General features: G+C 37.1%; 6 protein-coding genes across 16 annotated transcripts in view; 2 read left to right on the top strand and 4 right to left on the bottom strand.

Annotated features, from left to right (window-relative positions):
- LOC109537339 (piezo-type mechanosensitive ion channel component) overlaps positions 1-3,657 on the top strand; it is a 32,858-nt gene extending 29,201 nt beyond the window's left edge. For all 9 annotated transcript variants that reach the window (XM_048664961.1, XM_048664959.1, XM_048664965.1 and 6 more), the window contains 8 exons: positions 14-161; positions 221-435; positions 486-771; positions 824-1,071; positions 1,127-1,311; positions 1,376-1,630; positions 1,693-1,915; positions 2,023-3,657. In XM_048664961.1, the coding sequence (XP_048520918.1) occupies positions 14-161; positions 221-435; positions 486-771; positions 824-1,071; positions 1,127-1,311; positions 1,376-1,630; positions 1,693-1,915; positions 2,023-2,305 (1,843 nt within the window). In that variant the 3' untranslated portion in view covers positions 2,306-3,657. The remainder of the gene's footprint in view (positions 1-13; positions 162-220; positions 436-485; positions 772-823; positions 1,072-1,126; positions 1,312-1,375; positions 1,631-1,692; positions 1,916-2,022) is intronic.
- On the bottom strand, positions 3,637-5,792 carry LOC125502377 (acyl-coenzyme A thioesterase 9, mitochondrial-like). Of its 2 annotated transcripts, XM_048664969.1 has the most exons (6): positions 5,620-5,792; positions 5,338-5,495; positions 5,029-5,274; positions 4,778-4,893; positions 3,910-4,720; positions 3,637-3,840 (listed from the first exon to the last, which is right to left on the bottom strand). In XM_048664969.1, the coding sequence occupies exons 1-6, from the start codon at positions 5,670-5,672 to the stop codon at positions 3,830-3,832; spliced, it is 1,395 nt and encodes a 464-aa protein (XP_048520926.1). In that variant the 5' UTR covers positions 5,673-5,792; the 3' UTR covers positions 3,637-3,829. The 2 variants fall into 2 exon arrangements, with proteins under 2 accessions (XP_048520926.1, XP_048520925.1); XM_048664968.1 differs by having other exon boundaries at positions 3,637-4,720.
- A 611-nt stretch (positions 5,793-6,403) lies between these two features.
- LOC109537344 (dolichyldiphosphatase 1) lies at positions 6,404-10,594 on the top strand. Its single transcript, XM_019904007.2, has 5 exons — positions 6,404-6,713; positions 7,519-7,619; positions 7,710-7,888; positions 7,951-8,178; positions 9,258-10,594. Exons 1-5 carry the CDS (start codon positions 6,611-6,613, stop codon positions 9,385-9,387), a joined length of 741 nt encoding a protein of 246 aa, XP_019759566.1. The 5' UTR covers positions 6,404-6,610; the 3' UTR covers positions 9,388-10,594.
- Positions 10,595-11,461: 867 nt separating this feature from the next.
- LOC109537342 (endophilin-B1) lies at positions 11,462-15,016 on the bottom strand. Of its 2 annotated transcripts, none has more exons than XM_019904005.2 (7): positions 14,796-14,959; positions 14,508-14,727; positions 14,239-14,452; positions 13,677-13,740; positions 12,814-13,004; positions 12,228-12,369; positions 11,462-12,175 (listed from the first exon to the last, which is right to left on the bottom strand). In XM_019904005.2, the coding sequence occupies exons 1-7, from the start codon at positions 14,856-14,858 to the stop codon at positions 12,074-12,076; spliced, it is 996 nt and encodes a 331-aa protein (XP_019759564.1). In that variant the 5' UTR covers positions 14,859-14,959; the 3' UTR covers positions 11,462-12,073. The 2 variants fall into 2 exon arrangements, 1 of the variants encoding a protein (XP_019759564.1); XR_007281134.1 differs by having other exon boundaries at positions 12,073-12,175; positions 12,228-12,679; positions 14,796-15,016.
- A 1,042-nt stretch (positions 15,017-16,058) lies between these two features.
- LOC109537521 (vacuolar protein sorting-associated protein 52 homolog) lies at positions 16,059-18,500 on the bottom strand. The gene is made up of 4 exons (XM_019904296.2): positions 17,439-18,500; positions 17,053-17,208; positions 16,753-16,992; positions 16,059-16,697 (listed from the first exon to the last, which is right to left on the bottom strand). Exons 1-4 carry the CDS (start codon positions 18,411-18,413, stop codon positions 16,068-16,070), a joined length of 2,001 nt encoding a protein of 666 aa, XP_019759855.1. The 5' UTR covers positions 18,414-18,500; the 3' UTR covers positions 16,059-16,067.
- A 1,472-nt stretch (positions 18,501-19,972) lies between these two features.
- Positions 19,973-20,679, bottom strand: part of LOC109537476 (E3 ubiquitin-protein ligase lubel) — a gene marked incomplete at its 5' end in the record, with an annotated part of 14,630 nt that continues 13,923 nt past the window's right edge. Inside the window, 1 exon segment of the mRNA XM_048665298.1 lies at positions 19,973-20,328. Coding sequence (XP_048521255.1) covers positions 20,299-20,328 — 30 coding nt within the window.

The following is a 20,679-nucleotide window of genomic DNA, read 5'->3' as shown; positions in this document are numbered from 1 at the left end:
GGTGCATTTATAGGGCAGCCAAATATGCAGAGTCAGTGAAGATCTTCTTTGAACATCTTCTAGATCCCACTGCTCGCATCGCAGCAGATGTCTACACGTTTATGTTCCTCTGCGACTTTATCAACTTCTTTGTTCTGCTTGTGGGATATTCATCATTTGGGGTAAGCCGTTTGATGACTGAGAGGAGTAAACAATGATCTTTTAATTCTGATGTTTTCAGTCGCAAACAAGCGACGGCGGATTTGCAGCGTACCTGGAAGAGAACCGCGTCCCACCCATGTTTCTGTTCATGTTGATCTTGCAATTTACTTTGATTATAATCGATCGCGGAATTTACTTGCGAAGAAACATCCTGGGAAAGCTGATATTCCAATTCACGCAAATTATTCTGCTTCATATATGGTTCTTTGTTCTTTTCCCAGTTGTGACTGAAAAGTATGTTTGCATCCGCAATGAAAATTTACAACTGATTTGTGCGGTTTCAGAGAATTTAAAACCGTGATTCCGCCCCAAGTGTACTACATGGTGAAATGCATTTATTTCCTACTATCGGCGTACCAAATTCGCTGTGGATACCCTTCGAGGATTTTAGGCAATTGCCTGTGCAAGGCTTACAGCATGGTTAACATGTTCCTGTTCAAAGGTTTTATGCTAGTGCCTTTCCTGTTCGAGCTAAGAGCCGTCATGGATTGGATGTGGACCGAGACTTCGATGGGCGTATTCGACTGGTTGAAAATGGAGGATATTTTCTCACACATATTTTTGTTGAAGGTGCGAGGACTGCATTCAACACGAAAGAAGCAGCATTGATGGTTTGTTGTAGTGTTCGCGAAATATGGAAGACGAATATCCCCAGCCTAGAGGGACCAAAAAAGGCTACATGGTGAAATATCTGATGGGTGGAGGTCTGTTGGTGGGCATCATCGGTATTATTTGGTTCCCGCTGGTGTTTTTCTCGCTTGGGCGAGCAGTAGGAGAGAGTAACCCGCCCTACGATATTACTCTTGAGCTGAGGATCGGGCCATATGATCCAATTTACCAAATGTCGGCGCAAAGCAATTCTTTATTCCAGTATGTGCCTTAAGTCTTTCCGACTCCTTTAGGGCTTGAAACAAGTGTTTTCCAGATTTAATGACATCGACTACCAGAATCTTCTCAACCAATTTAGAGACAATAAGCGAGCAGTGCAAATATTTTCAAATAACTACGATCCTGGAGACATTGTGGCAGCTAAATTTAGCCAGGACTCAGCCAAAGTGTGGAGTATTTCTCCTCCTGATAAGGAGAAGATGAAGCAGGAAGTAAACTCTAGTACGTTAATGCAGCAACATTATTCTGAATGGCCGATTGGACGTAATTTGCCTGATTTTCACAGCCAAACCTATTAAAGTGAGACTAGACTACAAAGTGTCTCACAAGACAAGCAGCTCTTCAGATTCAGGGATTATATCGAACTATGTGGAGATCTCGCTACCACCGGGCACGCCCGAACGGGAGAATTTGTACATTATGCTGGTTAATGGGACTCAAGCTCGAATTCTGCTTGAGAATATTCTTCCGAAATTCCTGAAAATCACCAACCTGGGCACTTCGCAGCCCTATCAAGGGATTTTAGCCAGCGAATCTGAAGGTAACAACACCGAATTTAAGACGAAATCGTCGGTTTCTTTCATGATCGGTGAATCATTTCAGAATCGGATCCCCATAATCCGATATTCAGGAATTTAACGTTGACTTTGAACGTGTCCAAACAAGCAAACGACGAATGGTGGACTCTAAAGGAAGATTGCTCAGATGCCACCTACAAACGTTACTTGCAAGACCTGGCTTATGAGGGTTGCGACGATTCGCTAGTGATTTATGCGCTTAGCGATAAAATATTCCCATCGACTTTGAACGTGATCACGGGCTCAGGGTAAGGAACTATTTGGAATTTTATGAAAATTCCGCATAAGTAGAATCAAGTGTCTTCTAAAGATTGTGACAATTTCAAGTTGCGGCAAATATTATCTGTTTTTTTAGAATTGCGGGACTCTACACGACTCTAGTCCTAGTCGCATCCCGAATTCTAAGAGGAATATTCGCTGAACAAGTGGCCAAGATAATGTTCGAAGATCTTCCGAACGTGGACAGAATACTCCAGCTTACTTTGGATGTGTATCTTGTGCGAGAAGCCCGAGAATTCGCACTTGAAGAAGATCTCTTTGCTAAATTAATATTCCTGTTCCGGTCGCCGGAGACCATGATAAAATGGACCAGGCCCAAAGAAGAGCTTGATGACGACGAAGATCCGGAAGACAATTAAATTTCTTTAAAGGAAAGCTATTGATATTTGGTAAGTGGAAGGAAACAATGCAGTGATTGATGGTCACTAAGAATGTAAAATGTGAGCTGAAGAGATCGATTTTTAGCGAAGGGGATATAAACTACAATAAAAAATGTTTTAAAAGTTTTGATGGCAAAACACACTGTAGAGAGGGTAGTTTTTTCTTAGATGTTAAAACCTAGGTTTGGCCTTTCTTATATTCACTATTTGCGTGAATTCGAATTAGGCAGAACTTGCCTACAGTGTGTTTTGCCAGCAAAACTTTTAAAACATTTTTAATTGTAGTTTATATCGCTACTCATTGAGGATCTTGTCGATCTTATCTTAGATTGTTCTCAAAATGAAGGTATGGTTTTTATTTATGTTTTTTGTCTGTTGAATCTTCAAATGAAGAATTTAATATTTACTTGTACAAACATATCAAGATTCTAACAGATTGGAACTTTTTCTTGTTGAATTGAAGCTAATATTGATGATATTTTTACCTGCAAACGGGTTACTTACTTTCGGCGAATATATAGTATAAGCTTAAACCTAGTCACACAAAAATGTCGCATTTTATACTTAATTGTCTAGCTGCTATAAATCACAGTACTTTTCATCTATTGTCACTCTGTTCCTAATTTGAATCTTCCATTTCCACTAAATGTGTATGGAAATGTGTGTCAATTTATAGGTACTCAGGAATAATAGATTAGCGCATATTAAAATGTTCGTTGTTTTTTACCGTTTTACCATTTTTTTATTCGAATATTATTAACGAACGAAACTTTTTTATTCGAACTGTTACATACACTGTCGAACTACTAGATATGGTTTTGTATTTTCCAATAAAAATTGCTGAAGATAATCGATAAAATATTCAACACATTTAAATAGTGTCTGAGTCGACTACTTGAGAAATTAGGTGCGCATTAATAAGAGCTTTCTTTATTGATTAGATAAACTATGTCTGTTTGCTGTTGTTAGATTTCTATAAAAACAGTGCAAATTTAACGGGTGTTCTAGTTTTAAGTCGTTACGTTGTATGTTGAAGGACACGAGGTTTTAATTAATTTATTTATCGATTGTTAAGGGATTTAATGTATTTTTCTACATTTTCTAGCTTTTTATATTTATACGCCCCCATTTGGATTTTTAYATTGTAAATATTGGATTTAAATTGCCCTTAGTTTTCCCGGATAATCTTGCATTAATATAAGAGTGTATATTTAGATTGGTCATAACTGGGATCATGTAATTATTTGAATCACTGAGGTCTGAAGGCAACACATTATCTTTAACATGTAATTCCGATAGATATGCAAAAATATATGAAACAAGTACCATAACCATGTATTTACTTAACACGTTGCGTATGTAAGTAGGAAAAATTGCTATTTCTATAATTAATTGTTTATAAAAACGGTTTGAAGCCGACTAGTGCAGAAAAGCGACCAGGGCTAGATAGAATTGATAACACCACAGCTTAAATAAATTAGACACATTATTTGCAGCTTGCCACTATGAGACTCCTAAAAATTAGAACCACCATTAATCGCATTAAACTAGTATTACCTATCACAGTTTGCTATCGAAAGCACCTTGGGTATCTTTCAAATCTTTTTGGAAGTGTCGCCGTCCATCAATATACAACATTGCTTCGTAATACGTCTGTGGAATCACTTCTGGCACAATATCCGGAGCCTCCAAGGTAAAATGGAAAGCGTTGGTTGTTGAAGTGGATCCGGACAAAGGATTGTAAACTTGAGCAAACACTGTTGTTTGTATAAAGTTCATTTGTGTGTAAACAACAGTTGCGTGCATTTGAATGAGGGAATTCACAGCGATTGGCTGTTTAAACGAAATATCACTCATACTTCTCGTTCTGGGTCTGTACTTGCAATACATGTAGCTGGCGATCCAACTCAGTTCCGTCGCGTGTCTCATTATGAAGCCGCCGAATACTGTGTTGTGTAAGTTGCGGTCTTCAGGTTGAGCCAATATCACGTTCGACACTTTACTACTGCTCATCCAAGCGCTATTCGCAGGTAAAACTCTTTTCGACATGCTGATATCACTGGGGTCGGTTGTTTTTATGTACATGCTGTGTAGCAGTTTTTGTTCCTGTGCACTTGGTACTTGCTTAGATACATGGGCAAACCCAATCTCCAGTCGTCGTTTCTTTCTATCCTCGCCACCAGCCAAAATGGTTTTTTCTCTTTCATTAGCCGGATCTATGGGATTCACCATGGTGGCGTAAGCGTTGGTCGGATCTCGAGCAGCTAGTAAAAATAGCGCTCTAGTGATGCGCTGCCAGTTTCCATCTTCAAACTGTTCGAGCCAAACTACCACTTCCAGGGTGGATTTCCCCGCCCAACTCACATGGCCAGATATTTTTATATCCTTGTTTGGCTAAAAGGAAATTTGGCGCTGTAGAACGCAATTAACAGTAAAATGATGATCGCTCACTTTGGGCAAGTATTCTGTGAAGTCAATTCGGTCCACTAGAACTGTGACTAAGGTCTGAGGAAAATGGACTCCGTCAGGTAATTGGGGATTGAGGATGTGTTTGCGTGCTACAATTACTAAAAATTACAAAAAAATCAGTAAAATCAAGTCAATTTCAGATAGTAACTGCAATTGCCAAGCGGATTGTAATGAAAAAACCGCCAACATGGTAAAAAAAAACTAAAAAAATTCAATTCGTTATTGCTATTTACCAGCAAAAATATCCATATCTTCCACCAGCCTTCCCAGCCTGACTGACCCGAGAAAGGTAACGTATTTTTCCTGCAGAGCAGTGTCTTGCGATAGAGGGATGCTTGCCGCAATATAGCTGTCCTGCATAGACCTTTTAGGCATTTCTTCCTGCGATTTTGGAAGATACTTGGTAAGATGCTCGCGGTCATTAGCAAACGGCTTAAATGGATGGTCGACGCCCATTTCCTTAGCAAAGGCCAGTTTCACTGGAAGAGTATTATTCATGAAATACCCAAACAATATTGCATTTGGACTGGATTTTAATTTACATTCGTTTAATGTGACCTTAATATCGGGCTGTTGAGTGGATCCATTCCTGATTTGTTCCTTCATATTTGGAGTGAACTGGTACCCGGTAAGGGGTAAGCCACTGTGCAAGAGGCTCATGGCTTTTGCTGGCCCATTCGGAGTCATCACCTGGTAATTACTAGAAATATCATGTTTTCAACACGGTCCAAAGATATCAACACTGCACCAGGTCAGAGGTCAAGTGCGAGGAATAAACAAATAGTAAAATAGCTCAGTGAAGGACTGGAAATTTTCGTTCTTACCGTATTAGTAGGGTACCCAGAACCCGTCTACTCATGGCAATTGGCACCAACATTATCTACCTCTACTGGATAAAACAGGCGCGACTATTTCAACACAGTTTTTCTTATTTGAGGCAACTATCGATCCCAGAAGCAGGTCACATCATGTTCTGTCACTGACTTTAGCTTCCCATAGGTAGGCCAGGTGTTATAAATTGATCAGACAAAGTCCAAATAGTTAAGATTGTTAGGTAGCTATTCAGAGCCCAATATTGCATAACAATTAAGTAAGATGAACAAATCTGAAATTTTACATGCGAAACTTTTGTGCCGAAACATTGACAGATCCGTCAAAACTTGTAAGGGGCAATAACCTGCCAATGAGCGCAAATTAATCCGCGTTTTTGCTATAATTTATCGCTATTAAACGATAATTACCTTGCAACTATAAACCGTTTTGCATTAAACTGCAATTTGTCCTGAAACTGGCGTTTTAAATGGCAAAGCGCGGTTAGGTGTTGACGTGATTAATCAGACGTTAGACAGGCGACAATCAAGTATTCCCGATGTTCACTTTATTTGAACAAAATCAAACGGAATATGTATCTCTGTCGCGCATGCATTATTAAAAGAAAATAGACCACTCATTTTGCGCGTCTATTCAAGAATCAATCAGCCCGCAAAATAATTGTCGTCTGATCTAAAGAAATTTTCAACACATTAAAATGGCTCGAGCCTGTCCTGTTCAAATAACTCAAAGGTTATGTTTTGCCCCTCCATAATTGCTCAACAGCTGACGATTGCCTCAAAACTGACACATGCCACAACAAGCTCTTGAGAATACTTCAGATTCTAGAGGGTAAAAACTTTCCAAAATTCCGAATTAGTAGCACTTCGGCTCTCTGCAACTCGCCTGTGTTGAGTTTCGTGAGCCAAAAGTCCACCGAATCCTGCTTAGAACTTTAGCGGCACTTTAGTTTTTCCGTATCAAGTTTCCAAAGGAAAATGCAAAATGGACAGTGAGGCTAGAACAGCTTCTAATATACAGTACTCAGATGATAGTAATGTATACAAATGGGTGCCCCTTTCGCTGACGTTGGTGGAGTATCCGGAAGGTAACTATATGTGATTTTCAGCACTACGCTGATCTGTTTTATTAAGGAATGATTGAGACCTTTATGCCTCTCAGGGCTCCACTAAAGCTCTATTTTAAAAGATTGAGTTAATTTTATCTAGAAGACCACATCAAGCGTTGACTCTCAACCAAAAGCATCTACTTATCAATTCAAATCACTTATCTTTTGCTATATTTCAATTGCTTCCGGTAGTTAACAAACCTCTCAATTAGCCAACAAGTAAGTACTTTTGATGACTGCAGTGTTTGGATATTGCGAAACAATTTCCATTGCATTCGTTGAATGAAGCAAATGCTTGCTTGAAATGTGACCATTTGTGAACAGTTTCAGTATATTAAACTCCTTTTCCGTCATTAAGTTCAACACTTTCCATAGCTATTGATTGTGTTTAGAATTATTATATTCCTGACTGTGTTCAAATTTAAATCATTTCATTTGTGAAAAGACTGATATTGGAGGTTTTCTAGTTTTCAATTTGCTCAATAATACAATTACAGGACAGAGCAACAGCCTCAAGTGTTACGGTTTGATTGGATATTTTTTCCCGATCTGGATTCTATTTATATACTTTGTTTGAAAACAGTTCAAAACATCAGCAGATCCCAATTTCTTTCCTAAAGCCATTTGCATTGATGCAGAATTTAAATTTTTGAGCGCATCGTTTCGCGTTTGGCCCCGAAATTACGCAAGTTTCAATGGGATAACTAACATTGTTATATTGATAGAATATCAAGAATATTGCATGTTAGCAACGCATTTTCAGAAGCAAATTCTTGTTTTCTAGGTGACATCATTGGGAAATTGTTTGCGCTGATCAGCTTAGCTCCGTTTGGTATAGCTGCAGGTTTTGTGGCATTGATACTATTTAGGAGAGATCTGCACACCGTAGGTTACCCTTTATTTCTCCTTATCCATTTGATTTAAATGGAAAAGCAATTTATTAGTTTTATCTATAGTAATTCTCTTCAATTCCAGGTAACATTTTTCCTGGGAACTATTTGTTCCGAAGCGTTAAATTATATACTGAAGCATTTGATATGTGAAAAACGGCCATTGCATAGGGAGGATGTTCATGTGGAATACGGAATGCCCTCATCACACGCTCAATTCGTATCATTTTTCGCTAGCTACATAATGTACTTCGTTTTTATACGGTGAGCAAATGCTTCGTGGCGGCGAAAGATTCAACATTTCTAACAATGAGTTTTCTTCTCAGGTTGCACCATATGAACAACAACACAATCATAGAAAACATCTCAAAAATTCTGATCATTGTTTCGTCGATGACTGTAGCGGTGTTGGTGTGTATCAGCCGAATTTATCTACACTACCATACAGTGTCGCAAGTGTTGTGGGGCGTCATCGTAGGGTTTCTGTTTGCAACCGCTTGGTTTGCACTCACTTCGTTAGTTCTTACTCCACTGTTTCCACACATTGTAACTTGGTAAGTTCAACGCTCATTCTTTTAGGCATTAGTTTAAGTCGAGAGATTCAAAACGTGCCAATCTCAGGCTCCTAGTGATGAGAGTGTACGTATGATATTAACACTCCCCTTTTGAGTGGAGATGTTTTGCTTTATTCAACTGGTGAAATTTAGTGCTATCATCAAAAGTACTTGCTGGCCAATTAGGAGGATTCAGAGATAAGGAATGTTTGCTTTATCAGCTTTAATAGATTCTTTAGAAATGCGTTACTAACATGGAATATTCCATCAACTAACAATGCTTGGTATTCCGTTAAAATAAAAACGCTGCGTTGAAAATTTCAATTTTGCTACGAATCGATGTTATGCTTTGCGAAAGAAATTGGATGTTTTCAAACATTCGTCCAGTGTATTTCCAGACCGAAGAAACATATCCATGCAAACTAGAATACTTGAGGCTTTTGCTCTGTTCTGCAATTTCATTCTTAGATTTTATGAGTTGCAATTTAATCAAAACTGAAACTTTGAACAAGAAATCGTCTAAAGAAACAAAATACACTTTACCCATTCACAGCGTACTTATATAAGTAATTATTTTCTTATCTTTCCTGGGTCTCAGCCAAAGTGTGAAATAAAAATGGTTAATATCGTTTATTTCATTACGTTTCGGCGAGACAACAGCGCCATCATCAGATTTAAAATTTACACAATCTCATAATTGGTAAACATTAACGTCCTTTTAGGTCTTGCTCTAGGCAAAGACCTAAATGACGTTAATGTTTATCAATTATGAGATTGTGTAAATTTTAAATCTGATGATGGCGCTGTTGTCTCGCCGAAACGTAATGAAATAAACGATATTAAAAATCTTTACTTCATAACAATTACACACAGTTGGGAAAATAAATCAGAATTATATAAGTAAATGGATAAGAGAGAGCCATGATTTGAATTGATACGTGGAATTTTGCAAATTACAAGTCAAACAACTAATGATGGCGAATAGACTCGAAACCGCTCACGGGGGTGCTTAAATCTGAAACCTTTGACGGTTTTGATCAGTTTCAGTGTTCAACTAAAAATTATCGGTTTTTCCGCAGGAGAGTTTCCGAGCTATTAATGATCAGAGACACCACATTGATACCAAATGTTTTATGGTTCGAATACACCAACACAAGGCAAGAGGCTCGCGCCAGGAGTCGGAAGCTGATTAGCATCAAGTCCCAATGACATTTGTTGGATTCGAGTTTCAATTTCACGCTGCCCCGAGGCGTAATTAGATGTTTACGGATTTTACTTCCATGGCGTCGAAAGCGGTGAATCGACTGAGAAGTTGAAACTTTGCATTTCAATGATTGGCGTTGGTTGGGTATGGATGTTAATAGTTTATATGGGTAAATTTATATAATTCTTTTGTTAGCGTTTTTATACGATGTGAAAATCCGGTCTTAATGCTATTTAAAATGCGATACGGCTCATCATCAATTCAAAGAGAAGACTTGCGAAAAACCACCAGTTTCTGAGGATTTCGTTTTAAATAGCACTCTCCGCATTATTTATAAGAAATCCATGATTTCAGTGGATGCGATTGAGTATCAGGAAATAAACTTTTTTATTGGGTGCCTGTCCTACACGAGCTTATTACAGATTTCATACCTAAATTACAGGCTTGCAACCACCAAAGTTCGGACATAAATACTTATGAAAATTGAACCTTTTGATTTTGATTCGTTTGCTATAATCGTTTTTTTGTATGTTGCGGGTTGTAACCACCTGCACATGAACTTGAACGAAGTTCCTATTAGATGGGAATTTTCAGAACTGCATTTTTGACGGGATTCGCCACAATTTTACTAACCACCTGGTCTTAACATCATTATAAATTTGTATGTTGTGATGCCTTTGAACATTTGCTTGAAAATTATACTCCCCTTTAAAATTAACGTGATTCTCTACCAGCGATATTTTTGTATTCCTAACAATAATTTAGAGAACACATGTTTATTGATAACTAATCCAGAGCTATCAAGGAAGTTTCATTCAAAATTACTAGCAAAAGCAGCTGAAAGCGCACAAATAAATCGTTATGTTCTTTCTGGTCGACAAGACGCAGCAGATGTTTGACTGTTTAGCCAGTATAAATATGTGTTCTCATTATATACTTGAAATGTCAGTCTGTTCTTTATGTACTGCAATTGACTGATGACCAACAGACTGATTCACCATTAAATAGAAACGCATCCATAGAATGGGTATTTTTAAGACAAGAATATCGAAATAGTATTCCATAAAATGGAACGAATTCATGTGCATTTATAAACGTTTCAAATGCATTTTGATATTCTTGTCGACCGATTCAACTGTGGCAGCTGCAATAATGTTTAAATCTAAGCTAAATGTACGTTTTTTAAGTGTTAATAAAGTAAAGTTTTTCGTATTTTGCGCCTTATGTTTCCTCGGAATCACTATCCTCAACATCGGCGTCTGCCGAATCTAATCTGGGGCGTTGAGGGTCGATTTTCTTACATTTTTTAATCGGTTTGTCTATACTCTCTACTGATGACTCATCTTCAATTCTTTCAAGTATCGGAGTGAAGTCAATCTCAAATATAAAAAAATGATCTTTTTGCTGTTTTAGTAAGAAAAGCGCGTAAGAATTTACTACTTCAGTCTCCTATTAAATTTACCGGAACTTGCTTTTAACTAGCTTTGAGATGAAAGTACTTACTGCGTTTCTTCTTCGAGTTTGATTATATATATTTGAAAAATTAGCCTTGTGTCCCGTCAAAAGCCTGGTTAAGTCGTTGGTTGGCAGAGTTCTAGTCAAATTATTAATATCGACACCCTCTTGAGACAAATGGGGAAACATAAATTCGATCGGGTGTTTTGAAGAACATGAAGACGATTCATCAAAGTCTATAATTTGAAGTTCCTCCTCCTGATCGGTGCTACCATTAATTCGGTCTGGACTAACTAAATGAGTAAAAATTGATACACACACTTCCAATAGAAGAATAACTACCACAAAAAACTTACATAACTTGTAAGAATAAGATTCTGTCGATAGGTGAGAACTATGTCGACTAACAGTTTCACTGGGGCCGGGATTTTCATTATTTGTTTGCAACTTTCTCACTTTGATTACTTTCTTTTTGCTCTTTGAGTTGATTTCTTCGCCCATCCCATTTTTATGCAGGGCTCGTACTGGTTAATTTCGAATTGAGCTGACATTATCAAATTTGTCACAGTCATGCTGAAGTCGCGTTGGGAAAATGTGAACTGATTTGTTTAACTTTTCCTAAACTTATAGGTATGCAAGTTTATTAATAACAACAACAACAACAACGTTATTGACATGGTCGAGATAATTTCCCAATACATATATTATATAGAAGAGTACAATAATTGGGTGAAAAGGAGGATATTGGCTAAGTCCCGAAAGTGCATTAATATACATGTATAGAAGATCATTCTAAAAGCTGTTCAATGATAAGCAGCTCGATGTTTGAAAATGACAACAATCTCTACAAAATGCGATGTTTTTGCGAATTACTTAAAACATGTTTGCAATCAATGAATTATTGCATCGAATTGACTACGTGTTTCGTATAGGACAAATGCTGTCTTCTAGATAAACGCATTCTAAGAACAAGGCTAATTATCATACAGTGGAGAATAAAGAACGTAGATTTTTGGTTTGGTGCAATATTGAGACTCGAGCAAATATGACGTGCTTAAGATATTAAGAGAGAGTGCAGCGAGGCAGTAAAACTTCGTAGTTTTGTTGCCGCACTCTACAAAGAGAGACTTGTTAAAACAATAACGGCCACTTAAAAACAATGTAATTTTTCAGAGCAATTCAATGAGCATTTTCTACTAAATCTATGGCGTAACATGGAGCGAGTATTTTGATTGTTTAATTGACAAATTCCAGAAACGTTTTCGGAACCTTTCCAGTTTTGTTGTCTTTGTGTCCCATCATGTAATCGTCATCTGCAATATCCGTGACTCTAATTATCTAAAAAATGACCGCAATAGATGACAGAAAACTCCAACTACATGCTTGTTACCTCGTTGGCCTTTAGGTTGAGCTCTGTAGCATCTTTTGCCTCGTAATCATACAACACTTTAGCATCTCTCTGTTCACGAACTTCAAACGAGTCATCGCTAATAGTAAATGTGGGGGTGTTTGGGGCGTTACTACTGGCTAAACTACGATGATAATGACAGTTGGAACAAACACTTTGCTCATTAAATATGCATGCAATCTTTACTGCATAAATAAGCGAAGAAAGCAAATGATACGTAAAAGATGCCTAACATGTTTCGGAATTAAAATCAGCTTTATAGAAGCGAAAAAATGCATTTAAACGAGCAAAGTAAACTGTAATCAAGAAGTTATTGCTCATTGCTTTGGGAAGACTTAATGGGAACAGACGTAAATGTTTCATCATGATTTTTAGAAGGTATCGCTTCCAAATCCTCACTGTTAAGTCGGAGCATGGGACTGGGTTTAGCTGAGCTGAAAAAGTTTACATGCTTGACGCTATGAAATGATGGCTGCGAAGAAATAAACTGATGCAAAAACCGCACATTATTGTTAGTATTGGGTTATAACAGAATTGTTATCCAGATAAAATTGATTTGCATCCGTACCTTGATAGTTCTCGTTGCAAATCAGTCATAATCGTAGTACATTGAGAGTAAAACCGAGCTTGCGTTTCGACAAACTCATACAAGCATCTCAAGTGCGCAGCATGAGACGAACTAAGACCCTCGAGCAGCAATTTGGTGATTTCTGTTTGTCGATCAAACTCGGACTGTGCAATTCTTAGGTCTCTTTCCGCCTGCAAAATGGGCTTTTAGTAACAATAACTATGATGCATATCTACTGAAAACTACTCCATTCAACTTGTAAAAGCTTTATAAAATACCTGTTCCAATAGTATTTCGGGGGGCACATCATCCTTTCCCTTTGCAGCATTTAAAAGTAGGTATTTTATCATTTATTACTTTAGTAGATAAAGGTGTAAGTGACGGTGTTGCATAATTTGAGTGTTTAACAAAATACCTACTTGGTAGTTTGGCAAAAAGTGGATGTTTCATGCCGAATACAAGCAGTTTCAGATGCTGCCATCAAACATAATAGAGAACGAGAATAATCCCTGTTCCTTGTTGTGAGTATAAGTCCGGATTGTCTACTTTTATTGAATCTAGAGGAAACAATTTTGGAAATAAGCCAAAAACTGTTCGTTTAAGGCTTCATAATAATTTCCACTTTTCTCTGTACGTCTGGTTAAATCAAGGCTCTTTTGAATATAACTTCAGACAGATTTCAATAAAATTAGCGATCAAAATCAGATTCAGGCATACATTTCTTCAATGTTGAACGGCAACATCTGAACCATTCCGTATAAAATATGGTGATAGTAATCAAATGTTGCTGTATTGAGCACTCTGGTTTAGAGCTATGGATTTGTGAGGAGTTTGCAGAAAATTAAAGTACTTCAAATACTTACAGTGCCTTGTCCTAACATACTTCTGGTCTTTCGGGCCCGGTTCTTACAAGCATCAAGGTCCAGCCTGAAACCCAAAAAATTAAACAATTGTGCTTTAAAATATTACTTTAAATACACATTTAATACCCTAGAACACCATGTTTAAACAGAGATTAGTAGACTACTAATCGCTGGTTTAAAACATTGTTTAGGCAATAGTTTCTAATGGTAATATACCAGATTGTTAACTTGAAATTGCTCGGCCGTTATTGAACTATTCATGGAAAATCTTTAAATATCAGTCAGTTTAGGGTACTTGAGTGAACTCTTTTTCACTGAAATTAAGTTCGATATTTTTTTATTTGGAAATAAACAATTATATAACGGTAAATCCCAAACAAAACACTGTAATTAGGACTCAAGTGATTATTTCGAAGATAAGCTAAACGGCCTTTATATGTATAAAAGGTTATTCGTTATCTGCTCTGAGAGCAAGAAATTGAGTGAAAAAGGCAAACTAAATTTTTGCAATAGTTCAATGCACATTGAAACAAGTGCAAAATGTCCCAATAATAAAAAATACCTCTTCATTTCCAAGATTCCTTGTTCTCTAAGAATGGTTTTCATTTCGGTGTCAAGGAATTTTCTCAGCGGCTGTGTGAAGCACATGCCTGCCGAGCCAATGAAATCACGCTCATTTTGCCCCAGTTTTTGTTCCCATTGTCCCACTTTGATTAGGGCACTTCCATAGGCTGTTCCAGGTCCTAGGGAAGTGCCAGCTTCCACCATATCCTGGCCTGGAAGGTACAGTTGATTTAAAATGTGATATTTTCAGTCGTGACAATATCGAACCTAAGTACTCCAAATTGCTGAGCCGCGAGGGTTTCTGTTTCTCGATGATTTCGAATACGTAGTCTTCCATCCTGTTTCCAGGATTGGGAATGAGCACTGCTTCTGCATTTTTCACGATTTTCTCTGTGATTTTTTTCGTATTTTCTGCCCGTTCCCATAGGTTTTCAAAGTTGGCATCCAGCTCGGTTTTCTCGGACTTTCCTAATTTTTCTTCAGTAAACTGGCCAAAACACACGAACACAAAATCAACCACTTGGAACCCCAAAAAAGTCCAGGAATATTCCTTACCTGAACAGCTCTGGTCAGCGCTATTCCCGCATCTTTAACCATGTTCTTAAAGTTGAAGTCCATTTTATTTTGTTTTGTATATGGAATTCTTTAGTTAATGTTGTTATTATGTTATTGATTCTAATTTTGACTTAAAAATTGACATTAGAAAGGTTATCTGTACTAGCGCATATATCGTAACTGACTCCTTACTTAAATGACATGCGCAAGTCAGTTTGAGGTTACGTTAATCAAAACAAACTTCTATTTACTAAAACGGGTATGCATTAGGGCTCGGAATCAAACTCTAAATAAGCCGCAACGGATRAAAAAGTGCCTTTGTCGGCACACTAATTGTAACACCGCGSAAAAGTTGATGTCGCGAGTCACCAGAACACAAACACGTAATTTTATATTCATTTGCTKGAGGGTAAMTAATTMTTTTCATTTGCTTGTAAATATATAACTATTTGTTTAAATGCTTGWAGAATATGAATAACTTATTTTATAAAAGTATACAAAGTGTGTGAGTTTGATAATGTTGGTGTATTCCAGTATTCGAATTTTCGAGTTATGACTAGACATAATTATTCGCTTTTTGAATATTCGAATACTCGAATTGATCGAGTTTGATTCCGAGCCCTAATCAGACAAGTCTTGTCTACTCGTCTCTGCCCTAAAATACATACCCGTTTTGGTAAATAGAAGTTTGTTTTGATTAATGTAACCTCAAACTGACTTGCGCATGTCATTCATAGAGCAAGGCTTATATATTGATGTCATTTAAGCAAGGAGTSAGCTAGGATATATGCGCTAGTGATTATCTGTTCAGAGGTGTTCTGTGAAATTTATGACAATTTGGCAGCGTTATGGACGTATACAATGAACAATTAAAAGAGCGTTTTGATGTATATTTCGTTTCTGAGTGATCGACAATTCAAAATTTGATTTAAATAGCAAAGATGGGGAAAAACCGACAACACTATCAGCTTTATTACTCGACGTTTCAATTTAAATTTTGCTAATAAACAATTAGAAAAATAAAGTTGATGGTGGGTTTTTCGAAAACAAAAGATCAAAGCAAAAATCTGTTAAAGTGGACGAGGACGTAAAGTAGCTAAGAGAAAGTGAAGTCGGGTTTTCTGCAGCTTTGCTATTTCGGTTTTTCCAAATACATACATTCAACTATTTAGTCAATTCACGCAGGTACTCGCAAAAATCAAAATCCCTTTTTTGAAAAAAAATGTTCGGTATATTTAACAACTGAATAAATAAAATAATCAATAAAACAGTTTAAAAGTGCGTCTTGTATTTTTTCATCTCCACCACAATATGATGAATATTAACCAGCTGGGATCGAATATTAGGCACCAGCAGCTTATGGAATCGATGGTAATACTGAACTAATTGCGTTAAAGCTAACTGCAATAAACTGGCTCCGGTGACAAGGTTTGGAAACGACAGCAAGACCTCTCGATTTAAGTCCTCCAAAGACTTTTTCCAGTTATCGGAAAAGTTCATCACTATATCCAATGACTTGGACTCCAGCGCTTTCAACTCATCCAGCTTGGAGTGTTCAAAGTAATGTTCACATTCCTTCACATATTGAATCATTTCTCCGAAATGTGGAAACAAAATCTGTTCGGCGTATTCTCCACTCTTTGCCGACAATCTCGATTTGAACGTTTCAGCTTCTTTGCAATTATCCCTAGTTCTTTCCATTATAATATTCAGAATCATATCGTAATTATTGATGAGGAAGATCAGTTGATCTTTCCGTTCAGTGAAAGCACCGGCCATGCGAAATATGAACATTTCGACCTCTTCTTGAAGCTCGGCCAGCAACTTTGTGATCAGTTCATTGGGGAAATTTTCGCTAATACTCACAATTGCTGCACTAAATTCTGCATATCGCCTTGCAATCTAAAACACCCACTTGATAATTGCAGCATTCTCAATCAGAACCTCCTAAGCTTACATAATGTGGGCCTTTCTCCAAGTTAAACTTTGTGACATCACAGTCCCTAATACTGTTTATATTCAGTTTCAAGATATATTCGAATCTGGGTAGCAAAACTCTTTCCATCATGTCCCAGTAGTCGTCCAGAGCTGGTACGCATCTTTTGTGACACATTATTTTATACCTCAACACCAAGTGGAAGCAAAGAAAAATCGCTATCGAGTCAAAGCATGTGGAAATGTATTGCTCAATATTCTTCTGCAAATTGTATAAAGATGTACAACAAAACGTTACAAGCACCAACGCACGGCGAGTTACCTGTAGAAGATTTACGGTTTTGCCCATGATTTTGTTGAAGAGCTGAAGAGCTGGTTGGTTTTGCACCATAAAGTATTCGCTGATAAACAAGTACTCTCTGCATGCATTGTCTACTAAAGCATATTGAATGCTTCGAAATATTGCTTCGTACGAATACTGGAAATTTACCATAAACACTTACAATTTACACTGTTTAGAGAAAAATCAAGTACGAACAAAATTATTGCTGTTGTAAAATATACAAAAATGAATTTGGCAACTGTGAAATTTTATGTAATGGAAGGAAACGTTGTGATTTTCAATCAATGAGTGAAAAGCTTGAATTTCCCCAAGAAACACCACTAAGAAGAGATTACAGAACATTTATGAAAAAAATGTGAACTTACTTTATTCTTAATTTCAGCATGAGGCACTATGATGGGGGCTTCTAACTGTTGCGCTAAAACATCGCCTCTATTGCCAATGGTAAACACGGTAGCTTTATGCTTGAGGCTTTTGTTGAATAGGCCTCTTGTTGCGGTGTCTTCAATGCCCATCAGGTCGTCTTTAGTCGTACTTTCCTCATACAATAACTTCATTATTCTGCCCTCGTAGGATTTGAAGTAGGAAAAGTAGATTTTGCTCATCGTGTCTACATACTCGTGGCAGATTTCTTCTGCAGTATTTCTCTCATTCAATAGCAGGAACTCGTAGTGGCACTTGTTTTTTAACAGAGCATTCTGAGGTATTTGGTAGTTGGTCATGGGCCGTCTAAATTTGGATATTTGCTCTAATAGGAATATTCTGATTTTTGACATTGCTTTTATTTGCAACTTTTCCAGGACTTCCTTAACATCTTGGCACGACTTAGTGTCACGAAAACTCTGTTCTTTAATAAAGCCTATTTTATGGCTGAGAATTTGCAGCTGAGCTAAGAACTCTTTGTCAGTTACTGGCAAATCCATAATGGCAACAATCAGCGTTTCGGGCACCGAAATGTCATCAATGAACTGACTAACTTGGCCCCTAATTGCCTGCCTGTTGGTGAGTTCTTGACTCATTGATATCGACTTACGTTGCAGTGTAAGAATTTCATTGCTGATGCTGCCCAAGTCATTCTGGAATGCCATCAGCATATTTTCCATTCGTTCCAATATTGTGTCGCATGCAGTGATTTGTGCATGCAAACTGCTGATATTCTCACTTTCCTTTATATAGACCTTAACTGATTGATTTTCAGTAACTTTCAGTTCGTTTTCAATTTCTCTGGAATAGTGTCTCAAATCAGTGAAGGTGTTCAATATCTCTTGTACCACTTTATCACTACTAGTTATACCCTCAGCGCTTCCGGCCACCTGTATATACTTATTTTTGTTACTCATGTTTTATGGGTATATGAAGACACTGAAAATTTGAAAAACCTTTTGGAATGAAAACAAATGTGTGACAGGTGTCAAATCTTGATGTCAAATATCATGAAAACTGAAACTATCGTTGACAACTTTTATTAGCCTAGCGGCCATGAAACAAGTTTCCTGCTTATAAAGAACTATTCTAATAATCAAGCTATAAATAAATAGCAGAATTTGTTAATAGCCGTAATTCTGGCCAACCATAAAATTGCATGTTTTCGCGATTTTTGTTTAGTGGCATTTCATAAAAGGTAGTTTTCTGCACGGATTAGAGAGGCCACTAGCATCAAATGTCAACTTTGAACACAGTTTTACGCTGGTCCGCAATTTTCGGTTTTGTTTGCCTCACTTTTGTGTTCTTTTCAGTGAATTTCACATACAAATAACGCTTTAACGGTGTTTTGAAGTGTCGCGGTACTTACATTAACCGGACAAAAGTGCGCGCTATGGACTTTCCGAATGCAGATAACCTCAAGCGACAATGACTGACAGCGGCGCCCCGGGAAAATTTCAACTCAAAAGTGTGAGAACGGCATTGCAACAGGATACCCAAACAGGTGAAATTATTTTAGTTAATCTAAGAAAAACTCATTTAAAGTTAACGGTAGGTTCAATGTCGTCAATAATRCGTCCAAGTTGATCTCGATACGTATCTAAAGACTATAAAAGTATCGCAAAATGTGCCCTTCACCTAATCGTTCTGAAAGGGGGCGAAATTAAACTTACCAGATTTTCTATGTGGAATCTGGATACAGCGACACTTTTTAAATATTGGAAAACAAAAACAGAAAACGCTCTGTTTCGTCATGTCTAGTGGATCGTATGTTCACTAGCGGTGTTATTAAACGGTGTAGCGCGTTCAATGTTTTTTCTTTGGTTTTACTGAAGATAGACTTTGACAGAGGCCAGTTGCGTTGTTTTAATGAAAATAATGAATGAAGTGGCAACATGTTTTGTTCTTGTAAAGCCTATTTGTCTCACAAGAATCTGTGATTGGTTTCGAAGCTACTTTTGTTCCTTTATGTATGCAAAGACTGACAAAATCATTTAAGTTAGTTTTTTGGCGTTTTTCGCCGACTGATTTTTCATGCAATTAATTAAGTAGTGTATTTTTGCAAATTTTGATTTTTGGCAGAAATTTTTCTAAGGGTGGAGGTCGATTTTTTGAAAAAATTAAAAATATGCTGGAAGTTTCAGGTCCGAAATCATATACATTTTCGACACATTTTAGGCGTTTTTTGAGCGTTCACGATCTTTAGCGGACGATTTCTTCCTTATTATTGACCCAAACACTTTATAAATGCATATTTGTGACCTTCCGGCATCTAAAGAAATCGATTGAGCTCACAAAACACGCATGTGAAATTTTTATTTAATTTTTTTTGAAAAAATGAGTATTGTCCGATTTGTTGTGCAAAAGTCTCTAAAGAGCAAAACTGCATTCAAACCAGGTCGGATTTTGTGAAAGTTTTTTTTGTCCGCGCCTCTTAAGAGCGACGGATTACTTCTGGATTTTCACTTGAGCTAAACAGCGTTAAACCAATATATTGACTTTTATAACATACAACTAACAATCTTGCAGGTATACGAGAATATAAACTTTGATAGAAAAGGTTAGGAAATTGCACTAAAAAAATATATAAATATTAATAGTAACATTTTGCAAGTCGACCTAAAGTAATTCAAACTTAGTTCAACAAAAGTTCTACTGGAAATCAAAGCAAAAGTTAATATACGGGACAATCTCACAAAATCAATTATATGGGAATATGAGGAATCTTATTCTCTTAAAAAGTAGTCCTCATCCATTGGTCATGCTCCCAGTGGCTGTTGTGGAGGATTTCACTGCTCCAATTCACTCCAACGGTACTTGCTCAATGACAATCTAAAATGGATAAAAATTGAACGGTCTGTACTTTCACAGTCATACGGAGTTCTTCCATCATTAATCGCGCAAAAAAATCACTCCAGCAATATTTCGCTATTGTTCCGAAGACGAACTCTGTTATAGTGTTAGTGCAAAACTCAGTATTGTTGATAGTTTAGGCAAACGCAAATAAAGTCCTTTGTTCCTTGCCTCCCAGATAGCATTTGATATTCTATGAATATCCCAGAATGTTCAAAAAATATACAGAACATTACGGGAATATCCTGGGAATATACATGGTTGAACATTCCTAACATGAATGTTCGTGGAATATACATGCATGTATATTCATCAAAGTTCATAAAAAGT

This window comes from Dendroctonus ponderosae, unplaced genomic scaffold (assembly GCF_020466585.1).
Source record: "Dendroctonus ponderosae isolate FM_Combo_2020 unplaced genomic scaffold, Dpon_F_20191213v2 Dpon_F_20191213_3, whole genome shotgun sequence".
Classification (NCBI taxonomy): domain Eukaryota; kingdom Metazoa; phylum Arthropoda; class Insecta; order Coleoptera; family Curculionidae; genus Dendroctonus; species Dendroctonus ponderosae.
The sequence above is the reverse complement of the archived record's forward strand: the minus strand, read 5'-3'. Positions and strand labels throughout refer to the sequence as shown.